The sequence below is a fragment of the Vitis vinifera genome, chromosome 11 (assembly GCF_030704535.1).
Source record: "Vitis vinifera cultivar Pinot Noir 40024 chromosome 11, ASM3070453v1".
NCBI classification, from domain to species: Eukaryota; Viridiplantae; Streptophyta; class Magnoliopsida; order Vitales; family Vitaceae; genus Vitis; species Vitis vinifera.
This window is the reverse complement of record NC_081815.1, coordinates 1,428,648-1,446,273: the sequence shown is the minus strand read 5'-3', so window position 1 is coordinate 1,446,273 and position 17,626 is coordinate 1,428,648. Positions and strand designations below refer to the sequence as shown.

The 17,626-nt window shown below is 36.7% G+C and overlaps 1 protein-coding gene across 3 annotated transcripts; it reads left to right on the top strand.

Annotated features, from left to right (window-relative positions):
- The first annotated feature begins 489 nt into the window (after positions 1 to 489).
- Positions 490 to 16,333, top strand: LOC100257683 (uncharacterized). Of its 3 annotated transcripts, none has more exons than XM_059740538.1 (15): positions 490 to 579; positions 2,510 to 3,049; positions 3,119 to 3,404; positions 4,242 to 4,543; positions 7,940 to 8,122; positions 8,430 to 9,137; positions 9,260 to 9,354; positions 9,453 to 9,512; positions 9,602 to 9,690; positions 11,476 to 12,060; positions 12,390 to 12,464; positions 12,791 to 12,861; positions 12,947 to 13,004; positions 14,773 to 15,046; positions 15,250 to 16,333. In XM_059740538.1, exons 2-15 carry the CDS (start codon positions 2,637 to 2,639, stop codon positions 15,963 to 15,965), a joined length of 3,915 nt encoding a protein of 1,304 aa, XP_059596521.1. In that variant the 5' UTR covers positions 490 to 579; positions 2,510 to 2,636; the 3' UTR covers positions 15,966 to 16,333. The 3 variants fall into 3 exon arrangements, with proteins under 3 accessions (XP_059596521.1, XP_059596522.1, XP_019078614.1); XM_059740539.1 differs by having other exon boundaries at positions 505 to 703; positions 9,462 to 9,512; XM_019223069.2 differs by having other exon boundaries at positions 505 to 703.
- The last annotated feature ends 1,293 nt before the right edge of the window (positions 16,334 to 17,626 follow it).

The window sequence follows — 17,626 nt, the reverse complement described above, 5'->3', positions numbered from 1 at the left end:
ACAACAGTTTTGGAACAGCATTACCAAATATGTTTCATGTGATTTTAATTTCTCTATTTTTGTTATTATTATTATCATTGTCAAACTAATCTAACCCATTTGAGAATATTTTTTTATTAAATTTTTAATAAAATCATCATTATTCATCGGTGTTACTATGATAGATTTATCAATTATTCATTAAAGTTTTGACGAAATTATCGATCATTAATGTTATCATAATTAATATATTAATCGTTATATTCATTTTAGACGAAATTATCGATAGTTAATGTTAATCAAAACCAATATATGGATTATTATATTTTTTAATTAAATTTAATATATAAATACTTTTAATTTTATTAAATCGAATTAAAATTTGAATAGCTAAAGTCGTAAAACTAGTACAACGATCAAGCTTGCTACAGGATCATGGGTCGTAGAGGAGAGATATTTTTTTATTACAAAAATGCCCTTTGCAAAAAAATAAAATTGTATAAATGAGAAAAGAAAGCCATGGGTATAGATGTAAGTTCCACAAAAGCCAATTTCATTGCCGATCAAAGCACTGGGCGCTGCGTCCTCCTCCGTGACTTGGTATGAACCTTCGAATTGGAGCTTCAAACTCTCACAAACCCTTCTGAATTTTCAATTCCCAATCCTTAATTCTCAGAATCAACATAGTTTCTCAGCAACACTCACGCATCACACACGATTTGAGGTAGATTCATGTTCTATTTTTATTTATTTATTTTTTTTAGGGGGGAATTTAGGTGGTGGTAGAACTTCTAGGGTTTTGTGTTGTAATGAATGGGTTCGGTTTTGATTGAAGTGGGCCGTGTTTTTTTATTTTTATTTTTTTTACGGGTTTTGGATTTTTAATTTGTGTTGATTGAATTGGTGTTTTAGGGTTTGAGTAAGAGGATTTTGTGTGAATTGGATAAATTTATAGAAAATCCAATGCTTCGCTGTCGGGTTAGAGCGAAGTAACTGTTTGGCGATGCTACTAGTAATCTTAACCCTAACCCTAATCTCGTTCTGCTTCTCGGATGATGGAAGCCACCTGAACCAATTTGTATATTTAATTCTGGAAGGAGAGAGTTTCTGAAACAAAGTTCAATTGGATTCTTGGGTCACTATGTAGAGTGAGGGTCAAAAGTGTGTTAGAAATAAAGGGAGGGTTAGGGTGAAGCTGTGAATCTGAAACTTCCAGTGCACACTAGAATGTCATCCCTTTTATCGGGGTTATGCGAGTAAAGTATGAACTGCAGGTGGATTTGATGACAGTGGCATTAACTAAATTTTGTGTTATTTCGGGGTTTTACTATGTATGTATTTTATGCTTTTGCGGAGTGTGAGCACTTACCTACATCACGAGACAGTATGTTTTTTATGATGTGCGCTGGCCTGGTAACATCAATAAATACATGCTGTTCCTGGTGCTTGAAATTAATTATGGTTTAATTCGTTTTGTTAGTTTCTAACAAAATAATGTTGCATTTTTATTGTATACCGAGCTGCAATATTAGCGAAACCATCAAATTGTCTGCTCATTTCCTTTGATAGCTCTCTCATTATGCATAGTCTGTTGTTTGCTCGTGTGTATATGCATGTGTGCCTGCATAGGATGTGTTATGAAGTGTGTTTATTGTACAGAGGTATGCAATAACAATGCAATTATTTATTTTCCTGGAAATATCTCTTTCTATCGCTTACATCATGTGTGTTTGTACAGTGCTTGCGGGCAAATCCATAGGATAATAATGACATTCTTTAATTTTTTTTTTAGTTTATTAAGTTCATGACATTTTTCAATAAGTTGTCAACTCCATTAGAAGTCAAAATCTAGCAATAAATCGAACTTTCTTCATCTTGATTTGGGGGCTTCTCGTGTTTAAAAACTAAGAAACCATGTATTCTATGTTTCCTTCTGCTTTTTCAATGTGCAACTCTCTTAAAGAACATCTATATGCCACCATGCTTTGGCCTTCTTTCACTTAATCATGAAAGTTCTACACTTTTATGATTTGTGAGAATCGAAACCTAGCTTCTTGTTTTTTCATCAAATATTTATTGCTCTTCAAGTTGCCACCAAGTTGCTCATCTTCTGAAACCTTCCATCGACCCCTGTACTTGAATGCATCTCCAGTTTCTTTGGGCACATAGGCATATTTCCTAGAATTCCATTAAGTACTAAGAGATCAAAACGGACATAGGAGTGAGTCTTGCAATTATGAAATTTTGATTTTTTCCTAAAATCATATGATCAGTGTAGAAATTTGCTGGGTAATGAATGGATGGGAATGGTTTATCACAACCTTTTGAAGGAACTGTCTAGTTGTCTACCCAAGATTTGGTGCATGCAATCGTGTTTGCTACCCAGGAAAGGGAAAGTTGTGAGGTTGCATCATATACAAATCCTTGGAGGTGCTAGCTAGCAAATATGTGCGCTTGTTTAGAGTTCTATTTCTACTATGTATTGACATTTCTGGTTGGTTTCTCATCTTTTAGTTTTCATCCTTTGCAGGTGCACTTTCCTTTTATAGTCCTTAGGAGTTCAATTTTGGCCTTCATGTCCTGTAGTACTACCGTTTTGACATGTACCACAGTGCTTACTGGGTTTCTTATTTGGAGGATTTGTGGAAACTGATGCAATGGCATCATCTAGCAAATTCGATCTGTCTTCTAGTAGCCCAGATAGACCGTTGTATACTAGTGGGCAGCGTGGATCCTACACAGCCACTTCCCTGCACAGATCGGGTAGCTTCCGTGACAGCATGGAGAATCCAATCTTGTCATCTCTGCCAAGCATGTCAAGAAGCAGTTCTTCTGTAACACAAGGAGACTTGATGAATTTTTTCCAGTGCTTGCGTTTTGATCAAAAGATGGTGTCTCCAGACCATAAACTTCATCGACAAGCAATCCTTAAACGGCTTGGGAGTGCTCTTGGCATTTCATCAGATGATTCTCCATCTGGTTCTTCAAAGGCCAAGCTGCTACCTTCTCCCTCACCAGATGAACTAAAACGGTTCAAGGCTGGTCTGCGTGAAAGCGTCCTTAAGGCCAAGTAATTCTTTGTATATTTTTTGTTTTGTTTGGATTTGCAATTAGTTTATAAAGTTGCATCATTTAACAGGGAACGAGGAAAAATCTTCTCGGAAGCATTAATCTTATTCAGCAAGAATTTCCCAAGTATACCGTCAACGTCAAAGAAGAGATCTCGATCTGATGTTCTGTCCAGTGACCGATCAAATACCTTGCTATTGAGTGATAGGTCTGTCCTTGGCTCGAGCATGGGTAAGATGGGAACTCAAAGTAATGCCATCATGGGTGGTTTTGAACTAGGGCAGCAAAAGTCAGAAGAAAGGACCAAAAGTGCTGTTCCAAGCAAACGTACTCGGACTTCTTTGGTGGATGGGAAGGTGTGTATCTTGGAGTTCTCACTTCTTTCTAGGGTCACTCTTAGACATTATTTGTCTAGAATTGTCTGGCATAATTAGCTCATGTAATAACTATACTAAGTTCTCACATTATTTTGTGGATTATGATGCCTTTTCCTTTTCTTGTTATAATTGCTTTCATGCCTTTGCTTGTATACTATTTTCTCGACATCATACCCCTCTTTCAGAAAATTTCCCTTCTACTGGAGGCCCCATGGGGCCACTGGTCATTTCTCATTACTCAATAGATAACTTGACATCCACCATAGCAGATGACGTTGAATTCCTGGTTTTCACTACATTTGAATCTGTCTTTGTTTGTGTTTGTTTGGATATCTGCGCACTTATTTGCATTGGGTAATGGTCTGAAATATTCATGTTCAATCCATGATGCATGGATAAGCAGTTTCCGATCTATATGCATGTGTGCATGCAGTGTCCTGTTTAACACCTTTTTTATCTCAGTTATCTATTCCTCCACTGGCACCTGCCAAAAAAAAAAAAAAATGGAAAGAAAAAAGAAAAGTTATATAATTATGTGTATATTTTATGCACATACCTTTGTGATGGTCCCATATTAAAGCATGGTGATGTGGTTGGATTTCTTTGTCCAATCATTGAATTTTCTTTGATTCATCACCCTTTTCATCCTGTGTGGCATTTCATCAACAACACTGTCTACTTTCTGTAGTTATAAATTCAGTAGTTTCTTTTCAGTTGGATGGCCCAATTTTCCTTGTAAAATGCTCCCAGTTGTTTCCTTAATTCATTTGCCACTCTTTCATTAGAAGACTGACATATATATTCTCATTTATCTAGGTGGACGTACGGACTAATGCTCTTGCCAGGTCATCTGGGGCTCTAGATAGGGATAGGGAAATGTTAAAACTTGCAAATAGTGGTGCAGTTCAGGGTGAGGATCGGACATTACCCATTGCTGTTGATGGTTGGGAGAAATCAAAAATGAAGAAGAAGCGTTCTGTGATAAAGTCAGATGTTTCTCCAAATGCAGTGGCGACTAAACCTACCATTGATAGCTACCGGGAACCCAAGCAGGGAATTCAGCATAGGATTATTTCTGATGCTCGATCAAGGTTGAATAATGACTCCCATGGGGTCAGGTATGGCCTGCTGAATTTCAACATGTTCTGCATGTGCCCTCTATTACTATTTGAATCCCTAGCATAATAACTGTTTTTTTTTATGGGTAATAACGTTGTTAAATGTTTCTTTTTAATGGTTCTGCTCTTCTTAATTGGCATCTCACGATATTTATTTCCAGGAGGAAACTTAGTAATAATATTTGGTTTGTATACAGTCCTCGCTTGGCTAGAGGCGGCATTTATCATTAACATAATTATCTGTGTTGAAGTTATACACTAATGCTTGTTATAAAAAATAACACTTATACTATAAGGCCCCTTTTAATTAATATTATATTAGCAATAGCCTCTAATAGCCAACACTTTTTTCAACTGAACCAACTTGGTTCCATGGTTTTTAACTAATATTCTCTAATATCATGATATGCTCGGTTAAGATTATGTATATTTTTATGGATTTCATGTTAGCATTTAGATATACAGAAGTATTCAAATTATCAGTTTGTATCACTTATAAAAAACTTAAAAAAAAAAAAAAAAAAAAAAAGCTCACTTTGAAGACTAAGACAAAGTTACTTCAGAGATTTTAATCATAGTATTTGTCTGACTGCCATTATAAGATCCTATCTTGGTAAGTTTTTTAATAGGGTTACTTGTATGGATTTTGAGTGGTTTTAGGCATCGATGTTGGTTTTTTTGAAAATATGAGCTCATAAAAGTACTCTCTAGTGTTTAATAAAATATATATCCACCATGATCTTTGGTTGTTGGAGATCCTACTTAGTTGATAGCTTTGAGCCTTATGCTGATATTCTGTCCAGTAAAAGGTTGATACAAATGATGCCATTTATTGTGATTTGTCAATATTTTCAAATACAGCTTCTTTTTAATTGCAATTGCATTCTTTTGATAGCTATCAAGCCTGGAATCTTGTAATTATTTAATATGAGAATACGCCATGAAGCCTGGTTCAAGTGGCAGGGAAATCTCACATGTACTTATCACTTTAGGATCTAGGTCTAGGCTCCCCCCAGCCTCTTTTTCATTTTTTCAGGAGGATAGTTGAGGTGATTCAGGTGAATAAAATTCTTGTTTTTTGGATCCATAATTTGTTGGAGTGGAAATGAGAAGGTTGTAGGTTTAGTTCCATGCAAGGAAAAAAATATAAAAGAGGGAATACGATAGTATTTTGGAGAAAAATGATACAAATATGGTAATATTCTGTCACTTTTCTTTTATATGGGTACCCAACTAAGATTTCAATTATCGTGTTTTTGACATATTTTTCATTCTATTCAGTTACTTTGCCATATATAGGTTGGATAGTGCTGCATACTACACCACTTTTATCATATATTTTACCACTTGCTTATGTGGACAGGTGGAGATTAAATGTGAAAAAAGGTGAGTGGGTGTGACAGCTTTTTCATATTCAATCATTACTTGCCACATAAGCAGCTAGTAGAAAGTATGGTTTAAATGGTGGCAAACACAACATTTTCCATATAGGTTAGAATCATCATTTGTCACCCAAGTAGCTGGTAAAAAATATTAGTAAAAATGGTGCTGACTGCAACATTTTCCTTTTAGGTTTGCTTCAAGAGAACTTATGAAAATCAGAACTCATCCGTAGCCTTAAAAGAGTGTAAATTACTAATAGCTTGTACACGAGGTAGAGGTGCATGACTAATGCCCTGAAATATATTTAACTAAAAAAAAATGGAACACAAACGAAAGCAAGAACTAAGCTTTGAAGTGCACTTATACCAATAAAAAAAAAAAAGCTTTAAAGTGCACTTATAGTTAAAGATATGTTAGATTTTAATGTTTGAAACCAAAAATTGTTATGTTACCAATTATGGAATTTGGCCCTTCATTTACTTTATCTCATTCATCTATATCTGAAGTTTAAAAATACTTCAAGGCTTTGTGAGTCATTGCCTTCCTTATTTTCCATTTCTTCATCTAAGAAAGCGTGGGTGTCGGATGTTTGGAACCTAGATGGTGATGGGGGTGGTTGGATCCCTCTTTTCTCAAGGGTGTTTAATGATCGGGAGGTAGAGTTGGTAGAGCGTAGTTTGCAAAAGATCCAAGCTTTCAGGGTGCACAGGGAGGTAGAAGATAGAGTGATTTGGAAAGCTTCGAGGTGTGACACCTTTTCGGTCAAGTCTCTTTATTCTATCTTGGAGCCCGGAGATTCTCTTTTGTTCACTAGTGGTAGTATTTGGAGAGCAAGTGTGCCTCCTAAGGTGGCTTTCTTTGCTTAGGAGGCTTCGTGGGGGAAAGTCTTAACTTTGAACCAACTTCAAAGGAGAAGGCACTCTTTGGCAAATAGGTGTTTTCTAAGCCTCTTTGAAGTAGAGACGGTGGATTTTCTTCTTCATTGTGTAAAGACTCGGGTTCTGTGGAATCTTCTCTTTTCCCTCTTTGGTATGGCTTGGATTCTTTCTTGTTTAGTGAAAGAAACTCTTCTTGGGTGGCATGGGGCTTTTGTGGGGAAAGCTAAAAAGGCTTGGCAAATGACCCCCTTATGTATATTTTGGATAGTCTGGAAGGAAAAGAATATGTTAGCGTTTGGTAATAAGGAGCTTTCGCTCCAAAGATTGAAAAATTCTTTTGTATGTAATCTTTTGTCTTGGGTTAAGGTGTCTATAGTTTTGAGCCCTTCTTTGCTTGTAAGCTTCATTCATTGGTTAGGCTCTAAGTAAGGGCATGTGATATTTTTTGTTTCTATCCCTTCCCCTTTGGTTTGAGCCTTTTGGCTTCTTTTGTGTACTCCTTGTATACTCTGAGGGCACTGCTTTTGGTGTCTCCTCTTTTCTTTATATACATCTTTTTTATCTATCAAAAAAAAAAAAAAACTTCAAGGCTTTACTTGACCTATAAATTTGTTCCTATAAATTCTAAAATAAAAATATTCTATATATTTGTAATTAGATTCCTATTGCACATCTTGAAAGGATCTTTATTATCATATGATAGAACTTATAAATCAACATAGAAAAGATTCCTAAAATATACATCTTCTAGAATAGCTGGGAAAAGATTCTTACACTTTTCCTGAAAATGAGATTTACTCTTGAATAATTTGTTTTTTTTATTTATGATATGAGATGCATGTACATGGAGTGCATTCATTCAAAGAAAATAATAAGTGCTTCCACCGTGCTGTGTGGAAGGTAAAAAAGCTTGCATTGATCAAGGATAAAAATCTCAGTATGATGATGTGAATGCACCTGATAAAAAATAAAAAAAAATGATGTAAATGTACCTGCTGGGCTTCTTGCATCCAGTTTAAGTGTCTTTCCTTGGATTCTACTGGTCAATTTTATTAATTTAATTTGCAGTGATTCTTTTACCTTTTATGATCTCTTATTGGTGGGTGGGTTGATTTTTATTATGTATCTTATATAGGCCAGGAGTTGCTAATGGAGCTGTTGGAGTTGGAAAAGTAGATAGTATCTCACAACAGACTAGCTTGGGCATGCGTTCTACCATCCCTAGAACTGATCAGGATAACAATTCCCTTCTTAATGACCGGAGAGACCGTCCTATTGGTTCAGATAAGGAAAGAGTGAATCTCAGAGCTGTTAATAAGTAAGTGTATTGGTCCCATCACATCATTTCTTCCCTTTTATGTTTATGTTAGATGCCATTCTCCAAATGAGTTTGCAGAAGGGGAGGCAACTTAGGTTTTACATTATCGAACAGCTCATTTGGAGAGTGCTTTTGCAGTTGTTTCATTTGCTGAAGAATAATTCTCCTTGTCCCTTTTTTTTTTTTGAGTCTTCATTCTCAGATTAGGGGCCTTATTTTCCCCTTTAGATCCCCTTTCTTCCTGACTTGTTTATTTCTGTTTTTTCTTTTCTCAACTCACATGCTGTTATTTCTGTAAAATGTCCAGGGCTAATGCTCGTGAAGATTTTAGTTCTCCTAGTCCTACTTCAAACATGAAAATGAATGCATCTGCTCGGGCTCCACGATCAGGTTCAGGTCTTTTACCGAAGGCATTTTCAATTGTCCATCGAGCAACTGCTTTAAATGATTGGGAGCCTTCTCATTGTACAAACAAACTTTCTCCTGCTGTTGGGGCTAACAATCGCAAGCGTACACCATCAACACGGTCTTCATCACCCCCTGTTGCCCAGTGGGCTGGCCAGAGGCCACAGAAGATTTCCCGTACTGGAAGAAGAACAAATCTTGTTCCTATTGTTTCAAGTAATGATGAAACCCCTGTTCTGGATAGTGTATCTGATGTTGCTGGTAATGAAAATGGACTGGGAAGTGCAAGACGATTGTCAAGCAATTCTCCTCAGCAAGTTAAATTAAGAGGTGACCATTTTTCTTCAGCTACGTTATCTGAAAGTGAGGAGTCTGGGGCTGCTGATATCAAATCCAGAGATAAGAGCAAAAAGTCTGATGACATAGATGAGAAAGCAGGACAAACGCTTGTGCTGCCATCAAGAAAAAATAGGCTGATTAGTGAGGAAGACCTTGGCGATGGTGTGCGGAGGCAAGGGAGGACCGGGCGGGGCTTTCCTTCTTCAAGATCACTCGTGCCTATGGCAAAACAGCTTAGAAGTGCTAAACTTGGTTACAATAAGACTGAAAGGTTAAAACTCTCTCCCTTCCTATCTTTAGGGTTATGTAATAAATGTTCTTCCCATGTTTTAGTCTAAAAGTATTGGCTATTTCCAATTAAAATCTCACAATTTTATGATAATTTTTATTCAGCAAAGATGGCCGCCCACCAACTCGGAAGCTTTCTGACCGTAAGGCATATACACGTCAGAAGCACACAGCAATCAATGCAGCAGCAGATTTTATAAGTAATTGGATTCCAAACCTTTCATAAAAAAATTTCAGATTAATTACTGTTGTGGTTTCTTAAAGTATCCTTTAATCACTTGTGGTTTAATGTTCTTAGTTGGTTCAGATGATGGGCATGAAGAACTACTGGCTGCTGCAAATGCTGTTATTAACCCCAGTACTGTCTTCGCTGAAAATTCTGTTGTTATTTTGCCGTCAAAATTCTTACATATTTCATTGGATTGATTAATTTAATTGTCACTGCAGTTCATGCATTTTCCAACTCTTTCTGGAGGCAGATGGAGCCATTCTTTGGTTTTTTATCTGATGCGGACATTGCTTATTTGAAGCAACAGGTGATGGTCACTGTTTTGTTTTTCAAATTATTGAGATACATTGTTATTTTGTCTCACATTGGTGTGTGAATGAGTCATCTGCAACTATTATTGAGATATTTAAAAGATAATTTTGGTCTGGGTGTTGCTATATTGCTTGAAAAGAAATCTCTTTGACTTGCATGATATTTATTGAGTTTTGGTGTTTCATTTTGTGCGAGTTAGTTGTTGATTTGTTTTGATGTCTGTCACACAATTCTACAAATTGCAGTTCCTTTATTTTTCTTTTAATATTTTGCTTAAATTGTTGTAAATTACTGTTGCTTTTTCAGTAGGTGTACTTTCTTTGCTTAGGCCTTTTTGATAGGCACACATAAATTTATTAAGAAGCACGTAACCAAAAGGAGGCTCAACCCAAGCACACAAGAAGTATACAAAGGGCCAAAAAGCGAAAAGGAAAAGAAGAAACAAGCATGCTCCTATTAACAAGAACCCAACCAGCTGATGTTCTACATCAAGGGACCTTATTGGCCAAAGGAGGAAAACACATATGAAGGAGTGCTTTAGCTCTTGAACCTTTTGCTCCACATCCTCAAAATATCTATAATTACTGTCTTGTCAAATAGCTCAAAACAAACAAAGTCATGCAGATCTCCACACCTTCCTCTGCTTTTTGCCCATAAATTCCAACCCCATAAGCTCCCCACCACCGGAAACAGAATCACCCAAGCAATACAAAAAAGAGAGAGAATAAAATCCCAGTCTTGTTGTTTCATAATGTGAATAATAAGCCAATTCTTCTTCACTTTAGCAAAGGACGGACTAATTTAACAAAGACCAACCCTTCGTTTTAAGCTAATCTTGCCCCGAGTAAAAAAGCCCATTTAACACGCACCAAAGAACCCAAAACCAACGATTCCAAAAAAAAAAAAAAAAGCCTAAACCTTTTTTGAAGCAAAGACAACAACATCCTCTACCTCAAAAAAGGAATAAAAAGATTTCACTGAGAACTTATCATCCACAGAGCCACCTCAAAAATAATTCATCCTCACAATTCCTTGACACCCCTCCCTCTTGAATCATTGAAAAAAGAGTGATTCCGAGCTCAACTCTAGATCATGGAATTTTCTCAATAAGCAAGGATTCCAGTGACCTCTCCCATCTGTTTCCTGCCAAACATCTGCAACCCAAGAATGATGGGAGCTGCTTCCAAGATTTACAACAGTCCTGATCCGAAGTCCTTAAATTGGTTTTCAGTAGCCATTTATTATTTGATTGCACCATGTGCCATGGGTAGCACTTGTAATTCCATGCCCATTATATGTAAGAACGTATCATTGTGGTTGTCTTAAAATAAGATTTTTATTAAGCTAGATGTTGGAGATTTTGGATTTGATGCATTATTTTGTGTTGTTATGTTTCAGCCAGTGTTAAGTTGCATTACTGTAGTAAGTAATGTTTGGGCCTCCAGCTGTTACATTTTCATATGTTTGATTTAGAAATGGATCACCTTTGCCATGCTTGTTAGATGCCTTATGGTTATTCATTTATTTGTTTGATAAGACGAAATGTGCATACCCTCCACCTATTGCTATATCCTTGATCTCTAGAGCTTTTGGTGTAGTTAAACAAAATTGAGCATTGTCACTATTTTTTAAACCATTTTGTTCTTTCTTTATTGGTGAAAAACTGAGGTAGAATTCATTTGGCTGTAAAAGTTCAGGAGATCCTTTGTCCTCTTAGATAAAATTATGTCATGGCATTGAGTGCTCTGATATGCTTTGATTCTTCTGTGGCTTCTTTCAGGGAAATCTTGAATCCACCACTCCAGTTCCTCTAGATGTAGATGGTTACAATACTGTAGCTAATGGATTTGGGTTGCTTGAACATGAGAGAGATGTGGGTACTGGAACAGAGACTATCAAACTTTCTCCTGGACTGTTAACACCAGGAACAAGGGCAGATGATCCAATTCCACTTTGTCAGAGACTCATAACAGCTCTAATTTCAGAGGAAGAATATGAAGAGTTCCACTGTAGTGGAAATGAAAACTTCAAATTTGATGAGCATGGAATTGGTGTTGATCTGGACTTGGAGATGGAATCCAATAGTTTGAATCACCAATCTCTTGGAAATTATAAAATTTCTGGGTGTGCTGCTTTTAATGGTTATAGAATTTCTGTTTCTGGAAGATCACTTGATAATATGGAAAATGATGAGCCCGAAAGCACCGGGATTATGTCCAATGTGGGTGACACCCTAAATGGCTCATTTTCAGACCATGATTTAATGCCTAGCATCGCTTGTTCAGAATTTCAGTACAATAGCATGTCCCTAAATGAAAGACTTCTGCTGGAGATTCGGAGCATTGGAATCTTTCCAGAATTGGTGGTAGGTTCTCTTTCATAAGAGCTCTTATATTCATTGGGCATCCTCTGATTCATAGCACTTAATGATTATATGGTGGTGATTTTTTTGTTTGTGGTCCAAGCTATTTGGTGGGTATCTACATATCTAGCAACTTATTTTTGTTAAAAGTTTGGTGGTCCAATAGCTCAATAGTTTGGGGCTTCGGAGGGTTGGTTGGAAGCTGGAATTTATTTCTTTGTCCCCCTTTTTCTAATTGCAGTACTTTGAACAATCTGTTTCACATTCTGCTTTTCAACTTTGGTATGAGACCTGTTAATGGCTCCTGTGATATCATTTTCCTCTGTTTTCAGCCTGAGAAAGCTAAGATGGAGGCTGAAGAAATCAGTGAAGACATCAGGAGATTGGAGGACAAGCACCTCCAACAGGTACTTTTGCATTGTGAAAGTCTTTAAAGCTCTCTCTCAATCTCTCCCCTTCACACCTGCCCCACCCCCAAACCCCCACTCCTCCACTCCTCCACTCCCTCCCTCCCTCCATCCTTCCCTCCCTCTTAATATGCCTGTGTGTATGTTTCACCTGAATATCAAGACAATTCATATAGATGTGTTTTTGTAATAATTCCTAGTAGATCTAGACCAGGTACAGGAACAAATTTGTTCATGTTGTATGTATAATGACATTGAATTCCTAGCTTGCAATGAAGTAAAACTTGTTTTAAGGAGCTCATGTAGTAATTTTGCTGATACAATAGGTTTCCAAGAAGAAAGATGTGCTAAGTAAACTGTTGCAGTCTGCCTCGGAGACAAGAGAACTTCAAGAAAAGTAACAATTTCAGCTGCCTTTTGACTGTTTGGCTTGGCCTTTTATGCATCATGTTATTAATGCTGAAAATTGCACTGTTTTGCAGGGAATTTGAACCTCGTGCCCTTGAAAAACTTGTTGGAATGGCTTACAACAAATATATGGTAACTTTAATGCTTTCACTCTGCTAGGAAATTTTCTATATTATGGGATATCTTGTATATTGTGATCCATGTTCATATTGAACTTTCACTTTGAGATCAAACTCACTCCTCAAAATGTTCTAATGAAAAAGAGAGAAGTAGTTAACTCCCAATTTATTTTCAGTAAGAAGTTAAGCTTTTTCATCATGGCACATGTGCTTCCATGTGACTTAAATTCTACTTAATCATTTTCTTCGAATTCTAGAAGTTACCTGAACCAGAAAAATATATATTTCATTTTTTTTCAGAATCTTTTACTCTTGAGATGCATTCATACTAGTAATCTGAGTTAGATATTATTTTGCCATCTATGGAATAAAAAGCAAAGGAAAATTTGGAAATGTCCTGTAGGAAATGCTAAGTAGGTTACATGTATAATTCTCTCAGTACTATATGAGCAATTATGTACATTGGCAAGAAATTTTAGGGGACAAAATTGCATATTGATAGGTTAGTTGTAAGTCCATACACCATATTTTACACTTTGACATTTAATTATATTTTCATTTCCCTCATAGATGTATTTGTCAATTATTATTTATTTATTTTTAAAAAAATAAAAAGTCTACCTCATTTCATAATCCATCCTGCAAACACCATTCAGGTTGCATCTTTAATTGACCTTTCATTAAGTAGCTTGAATGGGTGATCTCTTAATAGGAGAAATCTACAAGGTAATGGTGGGTCCTAAAACTCTAGGCTAACTTCTAGCTTTTCACACTTCACACAATCGAGCACACTATGAATTTATCAAACCTCTATTTCACTTGAATGAGTATATACACTAGTATATAAAAAGAATGATAGTGATTTTTTGTGTTGTTTTTCTTTTTTCCTGCTTTATCTGTTCTGTATATACTGGTTTATTTCCTTATATGATTGATGCACACTCAAAATTTGGGTTCACCTGCCCATAAAGAAAATTAGTTTAATCTGAATGTTTCAACTGGGATGTGTTCATTTCTCATAAAAACTGTGACGAGTCATTTTTCTGATATTCTAGAGAATGGAGATATTTTCTGCTTCAAATTTGGAATTTGACATAATTGAGAAAGTTTGACAAAGCATTTTATTTTATTTTTTTTCCTGTTTTATTTCAGTATTTTGAGAAGAAACTGAACATCTTTGATTGGAAATATAATGTGACAGCTAAGTGTTTTTCTCTCAACTCAACCTTCAAAAACTTGAACCCAGCGACTTAAATCTTATTTGAACCCAGAGCTAAGTGTTATTCTCAGTGGCTTAAATCTTCTTTGGCCATCCTACTTTGATATTCACAAAGTGTGACCATAGCTTCCCACCTATGTATTCAAAGTAGCTACCGCCTACCTTGAGAGACATGATATTGCCTGAAGGATTTCTCATGCTTCTTCATAGTTACATCTTTTTGGCATATGATACTATTCTTGTTCTTTATTAAAAAGCATATATGTATTCTCCTATGAAAAGGAGAAATTTCAGGGCACATTTTGCAAATGGTGTGGTAACTTGAAATCATGATCAGATTTATGTAACAAAAGGTTCATTCAATTATTGGTGTTGGTATGATTAGGAAGGTGAATTTTTGTAAGTTTGGATCAGTGCAAATGCATACAGTTGGGCATTTGGGGTTTTGGGTGTTGAGGGGAAGATGCTGTTCCAAGTGCTGCTTGAGCTTTTCTTTGTTAAATTTGTTACTGATTGAGATACATCAAAGTCAATGAACTTAACAATGTTTTTATTTTGATAGACTTGTTGGGGTCCTAATGCCTCTGGTGGGAAGAGTTCCAGTAGCAAATTGGCCAAGCAAGCTGCCTTAGCTTTTGTCAAACGGACATTAGAACGTTGTCAGAAATATGAAGATACAGGGAAAAGCTGCTTCAGTGAGCCCTTATTCAGGGATATTTTTCTTTCTGCATCATCTCACCTCAATGATACCCAATCAGCAGATACTACCGTGGAGGGTGAATCAACCAAACCATATGCCAACCCTTCTGCCCGCTCTTTGGAAGTTAGAGTTTCAGGTACTTCAGATGATGGCTACTGGGGAAAATACAAAGGGCTATGCCTTCTATTAACATTATCTATTTCTGTATCACATTCGCATCTTCTGACCTCATTTGGTTTAGGTTACTTGTAGGACTTTGGTCTTAAAGATATATTAATCCTCTTTTATTGTTCATCTGACACGTGTAAGTTTTGGATTCTGATTTTATCTCTGCTGCAGCTTCTATGGGTTCACAGCAAAGCCCTTCTCTGACTTCACGGTTGGCTCAGAACATGGATAAACATGATGTCTATTCCTCTGACGCACTTCAGTCATCTGAGCAAACCACTGGTAAAGAAGATTCTTGGTCAAATAGGGTGAAAAAGAGGGAATTGTTGCTTGATGATGTTGGTGGTACATTTGGTGCTTCTCCTTCAGGCATCGGAAATTCCCTTTCAACCAGTACAAAGGGAAAGAGGAGTGAGAGGGACAGAGATGGAAAGGGGAATAGCAGAGAGGTGCTATCTAGAAATGGAACTACAAAAATTGGTCGGCCAGCATTATCCAGTGTTAAGGGGGAGAGGAAATCTAAAACAAAGCCTAAGCAGAAAACAACGCAGTTATCTGCCTCAGTCAATGGACTCCTTGGCAAGTTATCAGAGCAACCCAAATCAGGACAGGCTTCTGTGCCTAAGTTGAGTGATACTACAAGAAGTAGCATTGCCAAGGAAAAAGATGAGTTTTCCATGGATGCCTTGGATGAACATGAGGCCATTGACTTATCTAGCCTGCAACTTCCTGGAATTGATGTATTAGGTGTTCCTGATGACCTTGATGACCAAGAACAAGATCTTGGTTCATGGTTGAACATTGATGATGATGGATTACAAGATCATGACTTTATGGGCCTTGAGATTCCCATGGATGACCTTTCAGACTTAAATATGATGGTCTGAATCTGAATTCTATGTATATTCTTGTTCATTATACTATTGACAAAGGAAACATAATTGCTGTTATCAAGAAATGACCAGTTACATGGATGGTCATTTGGCTGTCAGGTCTATAATTAGGTTATAGATTCTTTTGGAGACTCCCGCACAAGTTGATTTTCGAGTGAACCCTTCGGATGTTTTGGATTTTGCTCCCGTATTAAGTTGGTGACTTCGACTGTAAAGATCTTTTTGTCCAGCGTACAAGCTAGTATGTCCTAGCCATTATATCTTAGCAAACAAATGTTTCCTGGTTGTAGCATTTACAAATCAGAGAACAATGCGTTTTGTACATACATTTCATATTTCCAATAAAAACAGCTTTTCTTTCAGAGCAATAATCTTCACAGGTGTAATCATACACAGTTATGTTTCACCTCCCAGTTTTGGTTTGTGGTTTTGTGGAAATTCTCTTCATCATCTGCTGCAGGCGCTGCTGTGGTAAAAGCTAGCTTTTTATTTGAGGGCAAAAGAAGTAGCATTTATTGGGTAAAGATGTGAACTAACTCATAGCTGAGTTTTGATCAAACCAGTAAATATGGATGGATTCCACTGTTTCATTACGTTCATGGTTTCTTTCCTGCTTTATGTTACTTTTGGTTCACTATACAGGTTTTTGGTTCTCTCTTATATGTCAAAGGCTATCTAATGGTAAGATTTTCCTCTCGTATTTGTGTTTTGCTCTTATTCTTTAAGTCTATTTGCTGCTTATGTAAAATGTTCATAAACCATTGCTTCCATTCCTTGTAGATACAAGGGTGTTCCCAGTGATTCGAACTCCGGCATGGTCTTGAATTTGATCGTGGCTTAAGGAAAATCTTCCTTTTCCGTTTATACTCTTTATAATTATTGCTGGGAGAATGAGTTGGAGGTACTGGTCTATCTTGAATTTTCTTGACAGGTCTATTTGTAACATGTATGAAAATGCTTTGAATGCCATCTTCCCAGGTCAATTAATTTCTGCTCAACTCTGTATGGCTAATTCTTAAATTCCTACCTCTTATTCTTTCTTTTACTCTAACCATGTTCGGCATCTATTGATTTGAATACCGACTCTTTAATTATTATAGGTGTTGGAAGGTTTTTGTGCTTCTGGGCAATTCTTCTGGAAAATGCCTTGGGCACAATGTACTCAGTTCTGAGTTTCATCCCTGGGAAGTTTGTAGCCCATTTTTTTATTGCTCAGCACTCACTGATGTTTTGGCTTATGTGTGGCTCATGCATCTCACCAATGCTAATTAGGTTTTCAGTCTTGCTAATTAGCGGTGATTTTGGGCACATCAAAGATTTGCTTACAAACATAAGTTGCATCATTTTCTATTGCTTTCATTTCTCATTGTTGTGATGAATTAGGAAAAGATAATATAGGAGCATGTGTCTTAAAGCTGTTGGGTTTCAAAATAGGACTTGTTTTTAGCTTGTTTATATCAGATAAGGGAGCTGTTCCTCAAGTCTCCCCTACTCTATTCTGAACCAGTGCTGGTTCCAAACAGCCATGGCCGATTTGGTTGGTCAGGTTCGGGTTCTGTCAACAATATGAGAAACTTCTGAAAGTGAGGTTTGGATGGTGAAATTTTCTGGTTTATTGATTTGTCATGGAATTGGGATTTCTGTAGATGCTAAGG